The 21,453-nt window shown below is 46.5% G+C and overlaps 2 protein-coding genes across 4 annotated transcripts in view; one reads left to right on the top strand and one right to left on the bottom strand.

Annotated features, from left to right (window-relative positions):
• Nucleotides 1–119: 119 nt before the first annotated feature.
• On the bottom strand, nt 120–17,406 carry LOC142587477 (cytoplasmic 60S subunit biogenesis factor ZNF622). Its single transcript, XM_075698525.1, has 4 exons — nt 17,019–17,406; nt 13,301–13,810; nt 9,088–9,287; nt 120–1,465 (listed from the first exon to the last, which is right to left on the bottom strand). Exons 1-4 carry the CDS (start codon nt 17,370–17,372, stop codon nt 1,231–1,233), a joined length of 1,299 nt encoding a protein of 432 aa, XP_075554640.1. The 5' UTR covers nt 17,373–17,406; the 3' UTR covers nt 120–1,230.
• A 315-nt stretch (nt 17,407–17,721) lies between these two features.
• Nucleotides 17,722–21,453, top strand: part of eIF5 (eukaryotic translation initiation factor 5) — a 38,619-nt gene continuing 34,887 nt past the window's right edge. For 2 of the 3 annotated variants that reach the window (XM_075698523.1, XM_075698521.1), the window contains exons 1-2: nt 17,722–17,860; nt 18,216–18,340. The gene's annotated coding sequence lies outside the window, so the exon portion shown is untranslated. The other variant, XM_075698522.1, reaches the window with a different exon arrangement.

Raw genomic sequence — 21,453 nt, 5'->3', positions numbered from 1 at the left:
TGGCAGTGCTTAATACCTCATATTTAGCCACACAGAGCTACAATGCATTCCACCAAAGCAAGTGTTTTTCACTCACCGAGAACAGCCAAACGTGCTCAAATTATGCAAAAGACAGGAAGCCAACGCTTAACACATTTTAATTTCAAAAGAACAAGCTGTACATATTTTACAACTTTACCTTTTACATGTGCACTGCTGTATGGACAATCAGCCCTTTGCATGCATGAGGTAAGCAATGCAGGCATGAAAACAGCACTCTCCCTTTATTAACGAAATTCAGGATCGTCTTTTTGCATTAAAAAGACACTGTTCACAGAAAAACGCCTACTGCCCATGTCTTCCCATGTACAGGACAAATGGAAATGACTCGGCCCAAAAGCATGACTAAAAGGTCCAGCAGCAGAGCTCGCTCGAAGAATTTCAAATAAAAGAAAAAACTCGAGTCTGCCTTACGAAGCTCTGCGAATTAAGTTCAACAGGAGCCACGCACTGTCAAACCCCACTCTACAAGAATACCAATGGGCAGCCCCAAAAATATGGCACCCAGGACAATATTTCACAAGCCCTGAACATTGCCATTTGCTACAACCAAACTGTTGGTGCCACAACATTTTTTTAAAGCAGTTACTTTAACAAGTGATGTCCACCAGTATGTTCCAATAGCATCATTCAAGCATTATTAAATTGCCATCTTCCTTCTAAGTTTTTCTAAAGCAACAGCCACTTCCGTTCACCAGCAATTCACCATTGGTGTCCCACACAACGGTGAATTGCCATGCTCGAAACACAACTTGTGTTTCCATGCCCACCCTCTGAATCAAGGCAAGGATTCTGACCCAGTGTATGAATTACTGCCGATTTCGCTCGAAGAAAACTGAGAAGTTGAAAGTGTCCTGCTGTCTGTTTTGCTCTTGTGCTTCAAGTGTACCCCTCTGAATTAATTTACATATTCCAAGGCTTGCCTTCTGGGTTGGCTGATGTGCTTTATGAACTGCTCCATGCGGCCAAGAAAAAATAATTACTGCAGCATGCGGAAAGCAGCACTGAAGTGACTCCCACCTGCAGAAGTTCTATACAGCCAACTCAAGGACGTCCTCCGATTACTTGCCCTCTGCTTAAAGATCTGTCAGCATAGTGGCAGTCCATCTTGGAAAAAAAAGAAAAAAAATCCTATTTTATACTCTCAGGCGCATTGCAGGCTGCTTGATTGATGCCAGCTCATACTGCGCTTCAGAACAACACTTGTTGCCTGAAGTGCTTCTGCAGCTTGTTGGCCTTGCAACCGAGCTTCATGTGCCTCTTGGCACGCACGCTCTGAATGAAGCGGATGTCGCGTGCCTTCTGCTGGGCCACCTCCCGCGATGTGGCCCCCGTCCAGCCCAGAGCCCGGTACTGACTCAGGACACGGCGCACTGAGTCGCCAGGCCGCGACGCCGCCACAGCGGGCAAGTTCTGACGGTAGTACCTGCAAGAAAGAATGAGGAACAATTAACTAAGAGCAAGTGCCAATAATTTGAAGCATGTAAGGGGGGATAGTACAGCGTAGACTACTTGAAACTCATTGCCATAGTTGCTTACATTTGCACTACAACCAAAACATCAATTTTCAATGCCTGCATGCAGTGAAACATGTAGACAAAGTGATTGTGCATATTTGCACATCAAATGCCTATATTGCCTATGTTTGCAACCATCGTCACGTTAATGCCTCAAGACTGACCTTTCTACAGAGCCTTTCCACGAAACACAGAACATTAATGCAGAAAAGTTAAGCATTCCCTTTGAAGTAGGTCATCACCATCAAATAAAGAATGCAATTACCTTGCTCCTACATGGCTCATGGCTTCGTCTTAAACAGCACTCAGTGCCTATTTACTGATATTATTTGCCAAGCTGCACCCTTTCAGTCTGTTTGAGTAGTCCAGTGCATCCTTGCAGGACACATCCAGAGTATCCGTAAAGATACAGGCACGAACTATGAGTAGTCCAGTGCATCCTTGCAGGACACGTCCGGAGTATCCGTAAATATACAGGCACGGACTATGAGTAGTCCAGTGCATCCTTGCAGGACATGCCCGGAGTATCCGTAAAGATACAGACATGGACTATGCGTAGTCCAATGTATCCTTGCAGGACACGTCTGGAGTGTCCGTAAAGATACCGGCATGGACTATGATAACCTTTCAAGTAGTCTACACTGCATTGAGCACCAGTGCACCAGCAAAGAAAGCTGGTGGGCTAGAAAAAGAATAGCACAGGCTGTTGTCGCCCTTCATTTGCGTAACCAGCAACTCAAAAATGGGAAAGGAAGTGAGCTTTAGGTATTTCATCTGGTGAATCAGTTTTTATGTTCTGGTACACATACAATGCATAAGTTGTGCGACAATAAACTGCCTCCAAAACCTTGTTGCCAACTCCTGCACAAGATCACAATTGCTGAATGTTTCGCCAGATGTTCCGCCAAGTCAAGCAGAGTTTGAAAAGGTGGTTTCATTAAGCCTTGAGAGTCTACTTATAATGTAAACTTATGTCAATTTAGCTGGTCACAAGCCTGGTTGTATGCACCATAAACAGAACCACTAACAAGCCATACTTAAGCCTCTATTTTTCTGCCACTCTAACAAAGACATTCTGGAAGTCTTTGAATAGAGCAACTAATTTTACCGAGTTTTACTCTGACATTGCTGCTGCAAACCATTCCCATAGTAGTAGTCCTTGGCACATTGAAGGGCGACTTTGGTGTGAAGCATGCAGTGTTTGTACCAAGACAGGCCTGCTTAGCCCTCAAGGTCAAAAGGCAGAAAGGTGCAAATCAAATTTTACAACCGGAGAGGGGATTGAGGCGACGCAGTCCCTAACTTTCCTCTGAAATTCACAGAAAAGTCCTAGGATAGCCTTCTCCTTGGCTTTCAGTGTCACTTCGGCATCTAATATTTAACCTACAACCAACCTTTCTTAAAGGGCCCCTGAAACGGTTCGGTGAAACGTTGTAGATGCGTAGGCTAAAGTTAATCATTGGCACTATGATTTGTTTGAAGGGTCGCACATTAAGTGAGCTACGGACGATTACGAGTTACCCTCCTTAGCCCTGCATTTTCTCCTCAACTCGTTGCCCGAGTGGTCGGGGCTAAGCTCCGCCTTCATTGACTCTGCATACTTCCGGTAGTCTAGGAGCGAGCATGCGAAGCCCCTCCAACCTCTCCACCACAGATACTTGGCAGTCGACTACAAGCGAGAGCTGTCGAAGCAGCATGCATTGCGAGCATTCTGTCGCAGCGCCGAACATGTCTGGTATTCCGATAACCACAGGTGAGCCAGGTGTTTCGACGGATAAGTGGAGGCATAAATTCAAGCTGATGAAGGAACTTTACCGTAGACGTACGTGAGCGGCCTCATCAGTCTGCATGGTCCGACCACCTGTTGGCGTGGAGTTTAACCAGCCAAACAAAGAGCTACTATTGCTCTAACCAAGCGTAAAACATTTTTCAAGATTTACAAAGACAATATGTTAATGATTAAGCTCTTGCGAAAAATGTACACCAGCAGCAAAGAAGAGTACACTTCACTACTGCTACTGTGTTTGGTTGAGCTCTGTGCCAGCAGGTGGCTGCACCGTGCAGACGTTTGCACTTCTGCTCATCCCGTGAAATGGCACGGTCAAACAGCCAGGCCCTGACCCCTTGCGCTTGCATTCATGCAAATACCGGACTTGGAAAATGCTATTGTGATAGTAATCCTCCGGTGTAAAGTGACAGCTGCAAATGCACAAATCCTAGCACAGATTGGATAGCGACAGCCCGATGCGCTGCGGCCACTCCGTTCGTCTGCTGCCTTGCAGAGGGACACGATGTTGCAGCTTGACATATTGCCAGTTGCTAGGTTTACAGTCCACAACGTACAAAGGCAAATCATGGTGCTCGCGAAAAGACTGAGACCAATACTGACTGTCAAGCTCTCGTCAAAACGGAGCAGGTTGTAACACAAGAGGATGACGCTTGCTGTGTTCTGGAAGTACTTAAGTGTAGTGAGAAATTGTTCTTGTGCATTCTCTTTGTTACCTTTCTTTTTGTGGGAGCAAATTAACTAACATTCCAACAATTACGAAAAACATTTGTTCACCATAAAGTTCGAAAAATTATTGATGACACACCCCGGGAAGCCAATAGGATAGCTTGCCCTACTAGCGTCATTAGAACAATTTAGGTCAAATGGTTAGGGGTGGCTGAAAATTCAGCCGAGCGGTGCACATTTTTAACACCTTATAATAAATCACACGCTTTATGCAAAGCACTTAGATGCATCAATTAATGATCAGAAGGACATACTCTAACGACTCAGTATGTTTGTACAATATTGTCAAAATCGTTTCAGGGTTCTTTAACATTGTTGAACTTTTTCACAATTTTCACAAGAAACTGCCATGGAGGTAAATTGTTAAAATTGCAGCTTCTATAGCAGGAAATGATTAAAAACTCACAGTAAAAATTTATTACAAGCAAGACATTGCACCAAGAACACTTTCTATGCACCAACCATATATATATATATATATATATATATATATATATATATATATATATATATATATATATATATATATATATATATATATACACCGTATTTATTCGCGTATAACCCGCACCAAAATGTGAAAAAACGCGTTTAAAAAGTGGGGGTGCGGGTCATCTGCGAATTTTTTCCTTGGGAGGGGGGGGGGGTCGGCTTCACCGCAATGTGCGGCGGCCTCCCCGTGTAGTCCGCCATCCCCATCGTCATCGACGCTTGTCAAGCCGATGAAGGGCCAACGAAAGGCCACCATTGTTGAGCCTCGCGTTAGGCGCTGTTTAGTGTACTTACCCCAGTTTGCACTGTTTGCCTGCTTTGTTTTGGCATCATCAGTGCGACTCGACGGCAGTGTTTCACAGCGAAAGAGAAGCGAAAGATTATAGCCGCTGCCGAAGAAATCGGCAACAGAGCTGCTGCAAGACAGCATGACGTCGACGAGTCGTGCATTCGCGACTGGAGGAAGAAAAAAGAGAGTCTCGAAGCAACGAACCGGAACAGGCGAGCGTTTCGGGGTCCGAAGACTGGCGCGTACCCCCACCTCGAGACTCAGCTTGCGAAGTTCATTGAGGAGCAGAGAAGTCGTGGCCACGCTGTTTCGACTGAGATGGCGCAAATGGAAGCCCTGAAGTTGGCCCGGGAATTGAACATTCCACGTGAGTTTCGTGCAAGCCGTGGATGGCTTCAGCGCTTCATGCGAAGACATGGATTTTCTATGCAGCGCCGAACAACCATGTGCCAGCGGCTTCCTGAAGCCTACGAGGAAAAGTTGTTGAACTTTCAACGATATGTGATCGCACTTCGGAAGGAGCACAGCTATTTGCTGTCTCAGGTGGGAAATGCTGATCAAACACCTGTGTACTTTGAGATGCCGATGGACACGACCATGGAAAAAAAGGGCTCCAAATCAGTCAGCGTGCTGACCGGCGGAAATGCCAAGCTGCGCTGCACAGTCATGCTATGCGCTTTGGCTGACGGCACGAAACTGCGCCCGTATGTCATTTTCAAACGCAAGACGCTACCTAGCATTCCACTGCCCCCAGGAATCGTTGTGCATGCGGAAGAAAATTCGTGGATGAACAGTGGCCTAGTCGGTGACTGGCTTCGAGTAATCTGGGAGCGAAGACCAGGTGCCTTGCTGGCACGCCGGTCGATGCTCGTACTAGATTCCTTCAGAGGCCACTGCACTGATGCGGTGAAGGCTCGCCTTGCCGAGACCAGCACCGACCTCGTCATAATACCTGGCGGCATGACGTCCATGCTACAGCCACTCGACGTGTGCCTGAACAAGCCGTTCAAAGCACACGTGAAGCGGCTGTATGCCCAGTGGATGGCCGACGGCATTTACGCCCTCACACCGACGGGACACGTGCGAAGGCCTGATATTCCATTGCTGTGCCAGTGGATCGTGGATGCGTGGAAAGCGATACCGGCCGATTTGGTGCGCAAAAGCTTTAAAAAATGTGCGATCAGTAATAGTCTGGATGGTTCCGAGGACGACTACGTCTTTGAGAGTGGCGATGAAGCCTCGGATGGCAGTAGTGAGAGCGGCGACGATTAAGAATCGGATAACCAGTGACGTGGTGGCGGTCGTTTGAATAAATGTTCTGAAAACGAAATGACCACTGAGTGTGAGTTGCATCTTTCTAGCGCTCATTTTTTTTTTGTTTTCAGGTAAACGTGCGGGTTATACGCGAGTTTTTTTTCCCGCCGAGTTCAAAGTTAGGGGTGCGGGTTATACGCAGGGGCGGGTTATACGCGGGTAAATACGGTATATATATATATATATATATATATATATATATATATATATACACACACACACACACACACACACACACACACACACACACACACACACACACACACACGCGCGCGCGCAAACACACTATACAAAGAAATATGTATAGCAAAATCTATGCTTAAACATATGCTACACAAATAAACGCTTCAGCAGTTATCACAAGCATGGGCACTGTGCGCAGCAATACTGAAGCCATGACTACGCACAGGCCATTGTATGGCAAAGTGTGAACTACAACCGAAGGCAAAGAAAAAAGAAAACTTATCAGTAGTATGTCTGAACTTAGCCACGCAGGTCTACATGTAAGCTACCGAAAATGCAATATTGACGGCTGTAAAAGACGACAGCATTGCCTCCACGCATGCCTTGTAGGTAGCAGGCGACACACACGTGACCACTTGAGCAAGCGCCCGGAAGTAAGCAAGTCGAGTTGCACGCCTTTCGGTGAGTGGAAATGCAATTTAAAATGAGTTTGCGTGACTCCACAGAGATGATGGCACCTCTCGACAACAAGCAGTGTCAAATACACACAAAATATCAAACAAAAGGTTTGTGCCGCACATGTACGCAAAAGCCATGTTGCAAAAATCTAATTACTTTTTTAGGATGCCCATTTTGGAACTGATTTGGGTTGTCTTCCAATAAAAAAAGTAAGCTATTTGTAGTAAAACTGTAGCTTTTTTTACAAAGTTATGCCGACTGGCAACCCCCAGTTGGCACATTAGTACTTCAACCACTTGCCATGATCTGCACACTGAAGTACACGCCACCAAATGTGAAAAATTGCACACGAGCTGGCACAAAGAAATGCCAGGGTTTGGAGAAGTAACTTCACAGGTAAGAAAATTATGCAGATTCCACGCACAGTGGGAATCTGTGTTGCAAAGCTGTCATGAGCCAGCATGGCAACATGGTGTACTACGACTAGGGATACGCTGCAGATTTCAGTGACAAACGTGTCTCTCGGACACCATGGTAGACCTTGCTGATAAAGAGAACTTTTGTTCGGCACAAAAAAGTGTTGAGTCGCAAGACGCACCGGGCTCGTCCTTGTAGAAATGCACCACAATGCCGCAGTACAATGAGAGATGCACTGCGGAATTCGGTGATAAACGCATCACGTAACCTCTTTGTTGTCATCTAAAAGGTTCACATACTCCCCTTCAATAAGCCGAAATTGTCGCTAGGCGATGCAGCTGCTGCTTAAATGAGGGAAATTCATAAGGGTGTGTTATTCCGACCTTTTAGGCATGTGTCCATGCCCTAATGGTTAGAGCATCGGGTTTCAAAACCCACCCTACGACATGCAATTTTTTTCTTTTTTTGATTGAGTAACAGCTTTTACTTGGTGTCACAGCAAGTCGACAGAAGTCAAACAGACATCAAAGGGGTGAGGGGACATGCTAAGAAGGCTAACCTTAAAGGGGCCCCTCACCAGGCCCGATTGCAAATTTTGGCTTTCCACTGGAGGCTGTAAGGAGCTGTCTAAGGAGTGTTTCACCAAAATAATTTTTCAGATCAGTACACTATTGTAGGAGATAGGAGAAATGAATAGTCCTACAACCATGCCGCCAGCAGAGGAGCATCACTGGCAATGGAGACTCTCTCCCTCTAGCCTCTAGTAGCATTCCTAAGCAGTGTTCCTTCCCTGCCTTCTTGCACACTGGATCGGAGGGATGCACTACGGCATTGAGCCCTGCCTCCCCCCCCTTTTTTTTTTCTTTTTCTATGTGCACATTTACAGTGGCAGCATTGCACCTTGCGCACTGGATGATTAGTCCCGGCGAGTGACGTAAATCACACTGCAAAGAGGCATTTGTGTGGGTGGTCGGAACTCTACGGCTGGAAGCCGAGCTTCCTCAAGGAGGAGGACACACATCGTTTGATTTGGAATTCCAGCAGTGTTTACGGCACGCGGCACCATAACTTTTGCGCAATTATGTAAATTCACTACATTGCTCTTCCCATGATTATATTTCATTTTCAGCCCCCTCAAATACTCATCAATATCATGCTCTAAATATTGTTCCGTATAGTTCTCGTTCAGACTTGTTTTTGTACATTTCCCTCATATGATTCAGTACTGGAATGCTTTGCCCGGGAATGTACGCTAATGCCCTTTACATGAATCCTTTACTGCTATTTAGTAGTTGTAATGCATGCATAAAATTCATTGCTCTTTTCCTACTCCTGCTACAGCTAAATGTTTGGCTGCACAATTTACAAACAAATAAATAAATACTTTGCATACACAATCGTCAGTATTTTGCTGATGATCAATGTCTTTCTGACACCAGTAGTTCGCCATTTGCTGCTGTTTGTCTTGTGCTTTCCAAACATAAAGAAAGCTCACACGAAGACATAGGCTTGAGATGAACATTGGTTAAACAAGGAATTTCACTAGAGCCAACATTTCAACAAGCGGACTTGTCTCCGTCAAGGCAGGTCCCCTTGTTGAAGCATTGTCCTCAGCGAAATTCATCGTTCAGCCACTGTTTATCACTCATGCTTTCCAATATTTCTTCTAGGATACAGAGAGCACGGTACTCGACTTTCTGAGGAAAAAAAATGTAAACATCAGAAATGGCATGTCAATACTCCTAAAATGTTCCCTCAGCAACGGCTTTCCTCGGTGGCAGCAACACAATTCCTTGAGTTAAAAAGAGGAATTCAGTCATTTCACACAGTTGGCACTGAAACCAGTACACACGCTCACTGACCTCGCCAGGGAACGGTGACCAGCCACGGCCCCAGATGGCAGCACCAGCTGCCAGCCGTCACTTTCGAGCACGTTGACATCGACCTCTTCATCTGCGTCTCCACCTTCGCCCTCAGGGTAACTCGCCGTGTAGTCGTAGAAGTCAGAGTAGTCCATCAGGCCATCCACTCCATCGTGTGCCATTTTGCAGTGGCCTTTGTCCTAGTATGGCGGAGCAGAGACAAACGAAAGGAAGAGGACATGATGACAGCATTGCAGCGAGATGGAGCACTCGGTGCTAAATTGAACAGCAGTGCCAGCTGCTGTGTTGATGACACAAAGCCTATGCCTGTGCCTATGCTCCAACTATACATGCAGGGTAATAGCCTGGAACAACAACTGCCCTTGCATTGCACATAAAATAAAACACATCCCTCCTTCTAGGTCTTTCATGATTGGATGTCATGACCTCTAGCACTCACTAGGCTTTGGAGAATTGGCAAGACGGTGCATAGGTAACCTCCCTTGTCCACTCCTGTGATAAACTTTTCCACCGGATGCTGTTTCAGTGCTGTCCTTTGTATACAATGACTAGCGTCGCGACAAGCAACTCAGAATTGTTTTCGACTGTGGCATGGATGATATTACTGGCTGCAGAGTCTTTAAGCACGAAACATCTGCATTCATACCAACAGAATTTGCCCTTACACATGTGGTGTTCTGCGTCCAAGCCGACTTTGCTGAGCAATGCCCAGCAATAATAACGGGTGTTCCATTTCTTGCTGCTTCATTACAGCATGCCTGCTGCAGTTGTATGCAGAAATGGCCTGGTTTGATGAAGCCCTCGAATTCTATGTGATGCGTAGCGAGCCACATTTCGCACTGTGGCACCGCACTCAGTACACACCTATAGTGTGCAAAATGTGCACCAGTGCTGAATGCGAGCACATACTTTGAACAATGCAACCAGTCTGCATACGTCACCACAGAAAAGCTTGCAGGCTCTGGATCCAGCAAAGGCTGCTGCATATTGCGACCGTACGAAATCGACAAAGGCTGGAAGAGGCTTAACTCAGAAGCCTTGGAGTGGAACTTCTAAGCAGCTGAACCGCTGTATTTCACAAGAACATTGTTACACTGAGATGAAACTGGTCAAAACGTACTGTTGGGCCAGCTAGTTCATCATGGTGGGAAACGGCACCAGAGAACACGAAGAGCAAGCAAAAAGGCAGACAATCGCAAGATGCACTAATAACCTGTGCGCCGCTGAGTTGCCGGTGGACCTTGTGACTGGCTCGGTGTCACTGCTTGTCCTTCGTGTTCTCCGGTAATGTTGGCTGCTGTTACACCGAGACAAGACTATTACATTTGAGAAGTTAGGAAATTAGCTGCAGCTTCTCAAAATACATTCTGGAACATTTATATAATCAAAATATCCTGCCTGACACCAATGTGATAATTTCAAGATCAAGTGCATAGGCCATCACTTTGCATGTTCTTTGGGTGTTTTGCAAAGCTGTAAAATATGCCATGCGAAGATCCCAGTTTTTTTCGCAACATTTATATAGAAGTAAAAAAGAATTTCGCAGAAACCGTCGAATGACAATCACCAAAGTTGAGCAACAGCTGGTCAGTACACCTGCTGACATATGCTACTGGCAACTCTGTTGGTTAATGCTATGAGGCTTGTAATTGATGCAACGCAGTACTGCACCTAGGATAGCTCATGTTACAGACCGCATTGAATCTCTTGCGAGGACAAACATAGTGCACTGGTATCGGAACTGGCGCATCAAGTTGCCAAGATTTGATTACACCATCGTCGTAATAACACCAGTTTACTTGGCCAGACAGCTGTCCATGCAAAGTGAAGAGTTCGAAAAAGCTTTTTCTTTTTTAAACTGTGCACACATCTGGACTTTTGCCTCCTCATTTCCTCTGCAATGTTTGCTTTGCTCATGGCAAGCAAATTTACAAGAAAAGTGTTGTGCCATTTTTCACCGTTGCATAAAGCTTTTGGACACAGCAAGTAACTGGAGTCAACTACAGACCAAGGCCGGCATAACGTAAAACTATTCCAATCTGTTTTTATTCCAAATCGGCCATTAGCCCTCCCTGATGGGTCAAAATGGCTCGGGCTCTGCCAGTACCTCCCATACTGGCAGAGCCCGAGCCATTTTGACCCATCAGGGAGGGCTAATGGCCGATTTGGAATAAAAACAGATTGGAATAGTTTTACGTTATACCGACCCAGATTTGATTTTTTCCCACAGTGCAAGCAGACACAGAGCTACCTTCCAGAGTCAATTTTGCTGCCACCGTTCTTGCACACCCTCTGAGAAAAGACTCCCTACCCTCCTCACACAGGCTAAAAGCTCAAGCCATTAAAAGTTAACTGTCCTGCTTTATGAATGATTAATGGCAGTCCCTATAAGCAACACATTTTGTTTGTCTCTGCAAAAGCCAAAGTGAAATATGGCAGAGGTCAAACAACAATATATACTCTGAGGAACATACCCGTTGTTTTAAATGCCACTCAGTTCTTGAGATAGTCTCCACCTTATAGAGCTGCATGTCAGCACACACAACAGTTTAAATATAAAACATTTCCAAGTTTGACTATTCATTCCTTGTAAATGTCCTCTCAGTTGGCTTTAGCCGAAGTGCACTGCTTGTAGGAAGCCAAAAAGTCTGGAATTAACTGAAAGCTCAAACTGAATTAACACTCTGAGGGTCACCCCCCCTACACATATATGGTGGCAACAGAATGTTCAAAAGACCCGCCATGGTAACTCATTGGCTATGGCATTTTGATGCCGAGGACAAGGTCCCGGGTTCATCAGCAGTGGTCGCATTCCAATGGCAGCAAAGTACACCCCCCCCCCCCCAAAAAAAAGAAATGCTTGTGTACTTCCATTTAGGTGCACGGTAAAGAAGCCTTGGCGGTTTAAATTAATCCTGAGTCACCTGCTACAGCATTTCTTAAAGCCCCACAGTCAGTTTGGAACATCAAACTCCATGAATGAATGAATCAATCAATTGGCATGCTTGAAAGATTGTGCCCTTTTGGAATGAAGAACCACCTAGCCTCTCCTCGCAGATGCTGCTACCTGCGGTGAGTTCTAAAAAAATAATACGACAGAGCTCATTCCCTGATGACTGTCAACGGTAATGTGAATAGCATTAGAGTATTATAGCAACAATCAGTATTCCTCAACTAACATTTATTGAACAACACGTATAGCGGCAATTATGAGACTTTTGCTGCTCCGACAATATGCCACACACTCTGATATTGTTCCAAATTGATATGACACTAGCTTGCCAAGGTCGTCCATGAGCATGGAAGTGCGACGACTGCGTGGCGCAGCAATGATGGAATGACGAAGAAAGAATTATATTGGTGGAACGATAATGGCCAAAGAACGAGATGTCAGTTATTAAATTGTGCGACGGTGTGATGACAACAGCATGAAGGCAACGACATGATACTGCCGTGCATACGTAGAATTTTGTGAGATGCACGAGAACCAATTGCATTCGTCAACAATTGGATAATTTATTATTGCATTTTCTTACTCACTTTGTTTTCTTACTCACACATGCACAACCACTGAGCTTTCTTGCAGGCTCAGGCATGGCATGGCTCACTTTCATTATGGCCCCACATGGTCGAGTCGTATTCTGCAATGATACACTTCATTTTCCTCTTTCCTTCCCTTTGTCATTGGCTCGGACATGGCTTGAAAGACCACCAGTCTGCTGTTCATGCTGGCATCAACTACTCGGCAAGACGCGTGATAAGAATTAACAATGGAATGAAGCATTACAAAATATGAGCCTTGGTTGTTTCAAATCTATTTAAAAGACAAAAATATTTTGTATCAATTTTACCATATTTGTAAAAAAACTTATTATTCCAGTTTATCCATGTATTAAAGAATGAACAATGTACAATACTGTACACACATATAATTTTTTTTACTTTGGAATCCCCTACAAATTATTTACTTGTTTTTTTCTTGACATATGACAATTAAATGTGCAATTTACTAAAACTTATTTAGGGGAGCTACTTGTAAAAAAAATTATCCTGAAATGGTCCGAGAACAAGGCAGCCAACCAAACTTTTCGGAGCTAACCAGAATTTGAAATACCCAAGTTCGAATCACCGTGAGCCGACTGTCATCCAGCTAAGGCATTCCAAATCATTCCCAGCAGGTACCTTCACTCACCCGCATGTGCTGTCGGACGGCCTGCAGGCTCCCGTAGGGGGCGCTCCGTTCGTTGCTGCACCAAAGGCAGAGCCGGCCAACGCCCAACTTGTAGCCCAGGTACGTCAGCAGGCCTTCGACATCCACAAGGTACTCCGCATCAGGGATGAAGAAGGAGTGCACTTCCCCCATGTGGGCCACATTGCTAACAACGCTGTCGTTCTGCTTGCCACAGAACAGGCACTCGGAGGGGGGAACCCGCTCAGAGTCATCTTCCATCACTTCCTCCTCTTCTTCATCGTCGATCTCTTCGTCTGCACCCTCACCCTCGATGCTCTCCCACTCGCTGTCGTCGCTGTCATCTTCAGCGACGATGGCAGCCACGGCCGTCGTCCTGTTCGTCCACGGCATGCGTTGAGTGGGAGCTTTCTGCCCGGGCAGGGGAGCGTGTTCAGACGCATTCTTTGCATTCTTCCGGGCGACCATGCTGCTACAACTGCTGGTGCTTTCACTCCTCTCGGCCTTTGGATTCTGTGATAGAACACACAAGTAAGGATGGGACAGCGCCAACTGTTCACATATCATGGGACATGTTGTGGGACAGTCACTTTCGGACAGACCTGCACGTGTATTGAATATTCTACTCAAGTTATTTTATCTTAAATAAGTTTCATAGTAGTTTGGTATGTTGCAAATACAAGGGCGCATCAGAAAGTCTTTGCCCCTATATTTTTATTAGTCAGAATAGGGTACATACAGGCAATTACAAACATACATACTATTCTATGTACCTTACACTCTTTTTTCCAAATAGTCCCCACACTGGTTCAGAAATTTGTCCCATCGCAGCAATCACTCAGAGACACACGCCGCCTCCCCGAACGCTCAGTGTCATGCAAGTCTTCACGGCCTTTTGCAAACTCACATCACCCCCACCTCACACTTCTCAAAGCAAGACACCTTTCTCCATACATGGGCTGCATTTCACTGTGGATTTTGGTGGGCATTTGTCCCTTGCTCCACAGAAAACGAATGACCCCTTGTTGCTCGTATGCCGTGGACGTGTCAAACACAACCACCATCTTCAACAACTGGCAGTAGCACAGTGCCACAGAGCTACAGGCAGATAAGGCTGGGCCGGTTTAAGAAAGGTCCACCACTGGGAATGGATACGTTGGCTTCGCATTTACAGCCGTACTTTTGCTAAAAAAATAGGAGTGAAGACTTTCTGATTTGCCCTCGTACGTCGAGATAGAAGTAATTTTGCTGTAAATTAAATATATTTCAGAGCACCTAGCTTGTAGTCATTATTTCAAATACTTCGATGAAAAATGCAATCCGTTTAGCAATAGAGCACAAGACCAAATCACCTGGCCACAACAGGCAGAATTCCCTAGTTCAACAGGTGCAAACTAACTTGTTCCCTCTAGCAGTTTATCCCCACGGGGCATACATGTGAAATTGTTCCATGAAAAGATCTGCACCCCCTTCCCCTCAACTGGCACCTAGTTTTTCTTAGCCCCGTTGTCACTTCCCGAAACGTGTAGAGCGTTTGGGGAAACAACAATGGGAAGGATTTACCCTTAGAAGCGCAGTTTCAAAGTCTACTGATACAGAGGCCCCTGCCTCACAGGTGGACATGAGATACCATACATGGTTTCTGTGTTCCTCTCAGCAACAAAGAGTAGTTATTATTTCCAAAGGAGCAGATTATGGCTGAAATTTCCCTGACAGTTAAGCAGTGACTTGGCAGCGTTAGCTGAGCATAGTTCACGCACAGTCTTGAGCAGATTGCTGCAATTTCACTGCCAAAGCTAGACTGCTGCACAGGCATATCCAGTTCCAAAAGAAACATTTTACTTGTCACATTGGAATGGCAGCAATAATGTGGAATGTCTGGCTACGCAGCCATGGAATGCGGGAAATGTAGAGACGGTCGCTGTAAGAAGGGGAGAGAACAGTTTTATTTTGAATTTGTGCCAAGATGATTGTGAGGGTATAGGCACAACTTGGTGGGTTCTCACTAGTGATGGTGAAGCTGTCTGAGGCTATCGTTGGGTGGTCATTAAGCTGTCTCCACCAAATTTTCTATGTAGAGTTCCGTTTTTAATCGCCAAACCGGGCTACATAGGGCAGTAATGATATTAGATGGTAGAACTATGAGGCTCCGTAATTTGCAGTAGTCTGGATGACACCAGTTGTAGCTACGAACATAGCCGAAATATGTGTCTGTAAATGCCAAGTAACTAAGGTAAGAATCTCCGACTACCAGTTTTTGTTGGTTGCAGTGCAAAGAATGAAACAGAGTCCGGAATTAACAAACAAACAAGCTTTAACACAAGGCACCTGTACGAGACAATAGACTTTCAGTTATCCATTTGTTGTCTGCATGCCTGTATAAAAAATGAGTCAAATGAAGCAACAGTTGATTTGAAGCACACTGCACTTTATGAACTCTTCCTCCAACATGATGTTGTAGTCCGCTCGAGCACATCTGTGGAGAGCCCTTTTAATAGAGGGCCATGTTTTAAAGAACAGGGGAAGTCCTCTGACAAAAACCTCTATAAACGCCAATAGAGCTTTCTGGAAGTACAACGGCTTTTTTTTTATGTAGTTTTTTTCCAACTTCACAAGAAAATGTATCGTGCCAGTATCTTCGAAGTCCACAAAATACTTTTTATGGGTATTTTGTGCTCTACTCTTCGCTCTATACTCCATAACATCGCTTAATTTTTTTTTATTTATTTATCATACAGGTCTGCTTTCGGAGTTATCACCTTTAGTGCGCGCTAACTGGCTGGTTGAGCAAAACCAGTCGAATCATACAACACACCGTGTACCACGCCACGCGAAACTGATAGTACCATCGATAGTGATCGTTCTGGGAATACGTCCGAGACGCTTTGCGAGTCACAAACATTGCACAAAAAAGGTGCAATAACACCGCAAGCACCCCGTCTAACCACGGTCGCTAACGAGAGTACATAAAAATACGGTGACGGGGTTTAAAGTGCTGACGGATATAATTTTCAAACGAAAATCATTTTACCGAAAGTGCGGGCAGCTCAATTTACGCAATTAAGGAACAACTAACTCGGAGAGTCCCGTTTTAATACCAGAGATTATAATAATACTGTGTCTAAAGGTATGTCACACGTTCGTTTCGCTAATTCTGTGGCTCACGCCTACTGATTTTTGCACATGTTTTTGCAGAAGGCCGTTTATTTAACTCAAATCGAGTCATTAAAAATGCTTTCGAAAGGTCAGAGAGCAGCATACGAAAAGCCTGGCACGAGCGAAAATACCTCTCCAGAAGTGCAGGCCCCGGTCTCTGCTACGGGCTCTACTGCTTCTCCGAGGAAATCAGTGATGTTATATTGAAGGTAGAGCGCCGTAAGGCGCGAGAAAGGTATAATACGGCATGACTGACTCAGCACAAGCACCGCAGGTGCGAGAAAGTTTGTTGGACATACACCCAGCAACCAAGAAAGCGCCCCGCGACTTCAACAACAACACGTCAGAACCTTGCCGCGTTTGACAGCCTCAGCTGTAATCTATTGTTAATTACCGAATGGGGGGTCATATTAACCGATGCCGTCAAGGCGCCAACGTTGACAGCTGTCACTAACTATCGAGGTCAACTTAATTAAATGAGACTTGCAAACGCAGTTCTTTCACGGGACGAATGCGAAGACGGGGCCCAGGCAACCGCAGACATGACGCATGCATGCAAGCTTACAGCGATAACTTCGGACGGCGAAGCAGGCTCCGCTGGTGCGCTGGACTCAGCCATGACCACAGCCTGCTGGTGCTTCTTCGAGTTCACGTGATTCTCGAACGCCTTCAGAGCGCCGAAACGCTTGCCGCATACGTCGCAGTAGGTGCCGGCGGCGCGGGCCTCAGCGGCGACATTGGCTTCCCTGTGCGCTAGGACGCGCTGCTGAAACTCCTCGGCGCTGACCGGCGGCAGGAAGGCCACCTTACGCTTTAAGTTGTACCGGTGCCAGTCACTCTTGTAGTGTGACCGGTGTAAATCCGCGTTGGCGAAAACCACCTTGCACGAGAGACATGCGTACGACGACGCAGCCGCCATCTTTGCCTTCAGTTCTTTAAGTCAAATGTTGCCGGACGCGTCGCGTCAAACGGCTTAGCACAGCCACGCAATAAAAGTAACCGCTTAAAGAAAGAATGTATTGTTCGTCGTTCTATTAGTTAGGAAATAATTCTACAAAAATTTTCGTTATTGCCGAGCACTGTAATATTGAAATATACTGACATTTCTTTTGCTGGTTTATGGATTGCCAAGATATGAAAAAATACTCTGCGAGTAGACCATCGCTCGATATTTCTTATTGCTACTAAAATGTTTAAAATAATATAATTAAGGCGACAGGATTATTAATTTACCAGCGCTGAGATAACTTGTGAAGAAGAAAATAATTTTCTTTTTGTGCCGTGTGCGCGCTTGTCTTTCTTTTTGTCGGCGAAACGAGAGACATCCGGGAACCGTGGTGAGGCCGAGCTCCATTGCAGATGCGTCGTTGGTCGCTCGCTGCTGCGCCGCAGACTTGCAGTATTCGGGTAAGTGGCCGTCTTTCGCGGCGTTTTGGCTGCATTGGTAGCCTCCGCTTCTCTCGTGTATCGTTACTTGCTCGCCGTTGCGTGGACGTTGTGTCGGTTTCGTTGCCTTCAAGCACGCCAAGCCTTGCGCGGTGCCGTTTTTAAGTGGGTCCATCGCCGCGAGGCTACTAGGTAACTGCAGCGTGTGTGTGTGTCGTATCGTGCCTCTAAAACGGAAGAATGGGAGGCCGTGATTTATTACTTGACGTTTTAGCCTTCTCGACCTTTCTCGTCAACTGTTCTCTAACGTGGGGCCGCTTCCTCTCATCTCTCTCTTCCCTCCCTTTTCTTTTTTTTCTGGTGCCGCCTCGACAAGACGTCGGTGGAAGAGGTCCACCTCAGTCGCCACCATTTCTCCGGAGATTGAACGCCGACCGTGTTTCTCAGCACGCAACAGCACTGGTCAACAGTTTTATATGACGTCTTTATTTTGGTGGATCGGTGAGTGAGCGCTTCTTTCCTTATGGTTTTGTCTCTCTCTCCCCTTTAAACGGCAGGCAGCTGCCGACTGCCACGTTTGGAGGTTTTAACAGCTGAGAGCGTTTCGCCAGGCTCAAGAAGGATCTGGAGGAGATATGCCAGCTTGGCAGATGTGTGGCGAAAGCGATCGCTGCACAGCTGAGCTCTTTTCACGGCGCGAGGATCTTTTTTTTCCTTATGGTCTTGAATGACATACGCGAGAGCCTTGCGTATGTGTGTACCCAACATACGTTAGGCCTAGACGTCTGCTGTCGCTCGCGTACGACAGAGCATGTTCGGTCATCACATCTCGGTGACGCGAAAGCGCCCGTCAGCGCGACGCAGGCGGTGGGAGAAATTCTCCGTCCGAGTCCGTCGCGGTGTCAGAGTTTTCGCGTCTCCTTTTTTGAGCACCGCGCGTGCAGTTAGCTCGCGCGACCAAAGTCGCGGCGGCGGCGGGCGGGTTCTGAACCCGTGGTGTGCGAGGGCGAAAACCGCGAGTGTCGGGTATGTCGAAACCGGGAGCTGCCGCCGTGCAGTTCGGTGTCCTCTCGTCGCAGCGCGCACGTATATTCGCAGGGCTTCGCGCCTCTGCACGGAGGTCGTAGGCCTAACATGTGACGGACGGGAGCGCAAGCTCGCAGTCGGGCGCATTCGGAGATGGTGCGCGACGGTCGTGTCGGGTCGATTTCGGCCTGCGCTGTTAAAGGTAAACAGCACCGTCCGAAAAACGTAACTTGCGTCAGCGGTATGCGAACTCGCAAGCTTGAAATAAAAAATACATTGACTTTCCCACCGCGGAGATATTTCTCGGAGGATCTGCGTCGATTCCAAGCGTTGTGCATGCGAGTGAAAGGACAAAAAAAAAGAAAAAATCGAGAGGGAGGCTTGTTTGGAAACGGGGCACTCCCGACGTGGCCCGATGGTTGTTATTCGTGTGGTGCTGTTTTATTTTTCTGGTTTCAGGGCGGCAGTTTATTAGTTTCTTTTTCCCCCTTTTTGTCTGCAAAACTGTCCTACGGATCGGGTTAGTTTTTGTCGCAGCATTGGTTGGTGGCGGCGGAAGGGGAGGCCTTGTCGCTCGCGCATTTTAATCAGTCCTTCATCGGCTGCGTCGGCACATTTATCGGGGGCCGAGCTGTTTTCGTCTCGACTTTTGCTGGCGTCGCTCGTCGACCGTGTGACGGAGTGGCCCGCGCGTGTTGTTTTTCACCGCGCCGCCCGTGCAGAAGTAGTGTAGGCTTTTCGTTCCAGCTCGCCTTCGTGTAATACCGGTGTCACACGGCCACTTTCGATCGCGACTGACCCCGATCCGGATCGTAATTCTCGACCGCGATTGGCTCCCTTCCGCAGCTTGAGCAAAGAAGCCAATCGCGACCGAAAAATTCGATCCGATCAAAAAAGCACCGTGTGACATCCGTATAACAGAGATTGCTACTCGCGTCTTCGGAAACGTTATGGGAACTTCCGCGTTGGTTGTGGAGCCGACCAGACGAACGATCGCTTTTACACGTTGCCATCGATACGGGCTGTCAACGCGCCCCTGTATCAATCTAGGTGGCTGCGGTGTTGACGTGTGGGGCCCTAGATATTGAGTTGCGAGAGCGCGTGGTTGTAAGCGAGAGACATTTAATGTGTTGGTGTCTCGTAAGTAGAGAAAAGAGAAGAGTGACGTCAAGTGAACGTTGGTGCCCGGCCGCAGGATGCGCGACAGCGTGAAATGGAAGCCAACTTATATAATTGCATGCGTGTTGTATACGAACCTACGGGTACGCAGGAGCGGGGTGGCACGTTCCACCAGGCCATTTCAAAGTCGAATTCGCTCATAATCATCAGGACGAAGTCGCGGGTCCGATTCCCGGCGGCGGCCCGCGTAATGCACCGGTGCCCGCCGTTTGACGTGATTTCGCTGCCTGCGAAAAAAAAAAAAAAAAATCCCAGGCCTGTCAAAAATAAAACCAGCGGCCTCGACTGCTGCGTGTCTCGTGGTGCTACGTTTAATCTAACCTCGTCAATCTAAACTAAGCCGTGCAGGATATTTAAGCCGCCACCTGTCATGTCTGGTTCACATTGAGATGTCTCCCTCGCAGTCGCTTGACAGTTGCCTAGATTTTAGTTCTTGTTTTCTTCGCTTTCTATGTCGTGTTTCTCGTTTTTGTGTTGTTGGTAAGAGATTAGAGGAGCTTAGTATGGGGGCTTGGTAACTATTGTTCACATATTTGGGCCGGGCCTACGTTATCTTATCACCAGCAGGCACCTCTCCGCATTTTTTTCAGCCATTGCATCGGCAGCCGCACACCTCCAGTGTTGTCACAGCTTTCTTCCTTTCTTTCTTTTTTCGAAACCATTGTCTTTGCTGACGTAGGATGGGGAAGGCGTCATCATGTGAAACACTGTAGCGCACAGTTTTTTTCTTTTTTTATAGCAACACGTGGACAGCCCTGTTGGTTCTCTTTTATTGTTCGGTTGAACGTTCCTGTGCTGTCAATGCCATTTAGCTCGACAAGTTTGCGAGCTCTTTAGGCAGCAGCGAGCACAATGGTGCAAACAGCTTAGGTCTTTACCTTGTCCATAAACCTCTTGCTGTTTACAAATTACTAATGCTTTGGGCACCAGGATGTATAGATGGATGTTATGAGTGTCCCCTTTGGAATGGGGCGGTGGGTTGCGCCACCAAGCTCTAGCTATTATGCTGCCTAATGTCCTACCTACGTTAAAAAAAGAAAGAAAAAAAACTCGAATTTCCATAACCAAATTTTTTGGCTCCCTATTGTGAACTTTGTGTTTGTACGTCTCCATTTTTTTGTTTCCCTACATTTCTTCCACCAATCTTCCAATCACCTCTTACTAATCTGTAATGCGGACATGTTTTCTTTCCCGCTCCTCACTGAACCCAAGGGCTTCAAGGAGGCCAGTGGTGCCTGAATCGACCGCTGGGCAGATGTCTTCACATTCTAATAAAACATGTTCCTTTCCCTAGCTTTACCGCAGCAAGCACATGCTTCTTCTTCCTTCTTATATCTCGCTTTATAGGTGCATGTTCTAAGGCATCCTGATCTCGCTTCGAAAAGTAATGAGCATCCCTTTGAGTTATA

Source organism: Dermacentor variabilis, chromosome 7 (genome assembly GCF_050947875.1).
Source record: "Dermacentor variabilis isolate Ectoservices chromosome 7, ASM5094787v1, whole genome shotgun sequence".
Lineage (NCBI taxonomy): Eukaryota > Metazoa > Arthropoda > Arachnida > Ixodida > Ixodidae > Dermacentor > Dermacentor variabilis.
This window is presented reverse-complemented; position numbering and strand designations above follow the sequence as displayed.

Coding starts and splice junctions, on each gene's coding strand:
- LOC142587477 (XM_075698525.1), bottom strand. CDS start 17,372: ATGGCGGCTGCGTCGTCGTACGCATGTCTCTCGTGCAAGGTGGTTTTC. Junction 9,288..13,300: donor CCGTCCGACAGCACATGCGG/GTGAGTGAAGGT, acceptor CCGCCATACTAG/GACAAAGGCCACTGCAAAAT. Junction 1,466..9,087: donor GGTCACCGTTCCCTGGCGAG/GTCAGTGAGCGT, acceptor TCTTTCTTGCAG/GTACTACCGTCAGAACTTGC.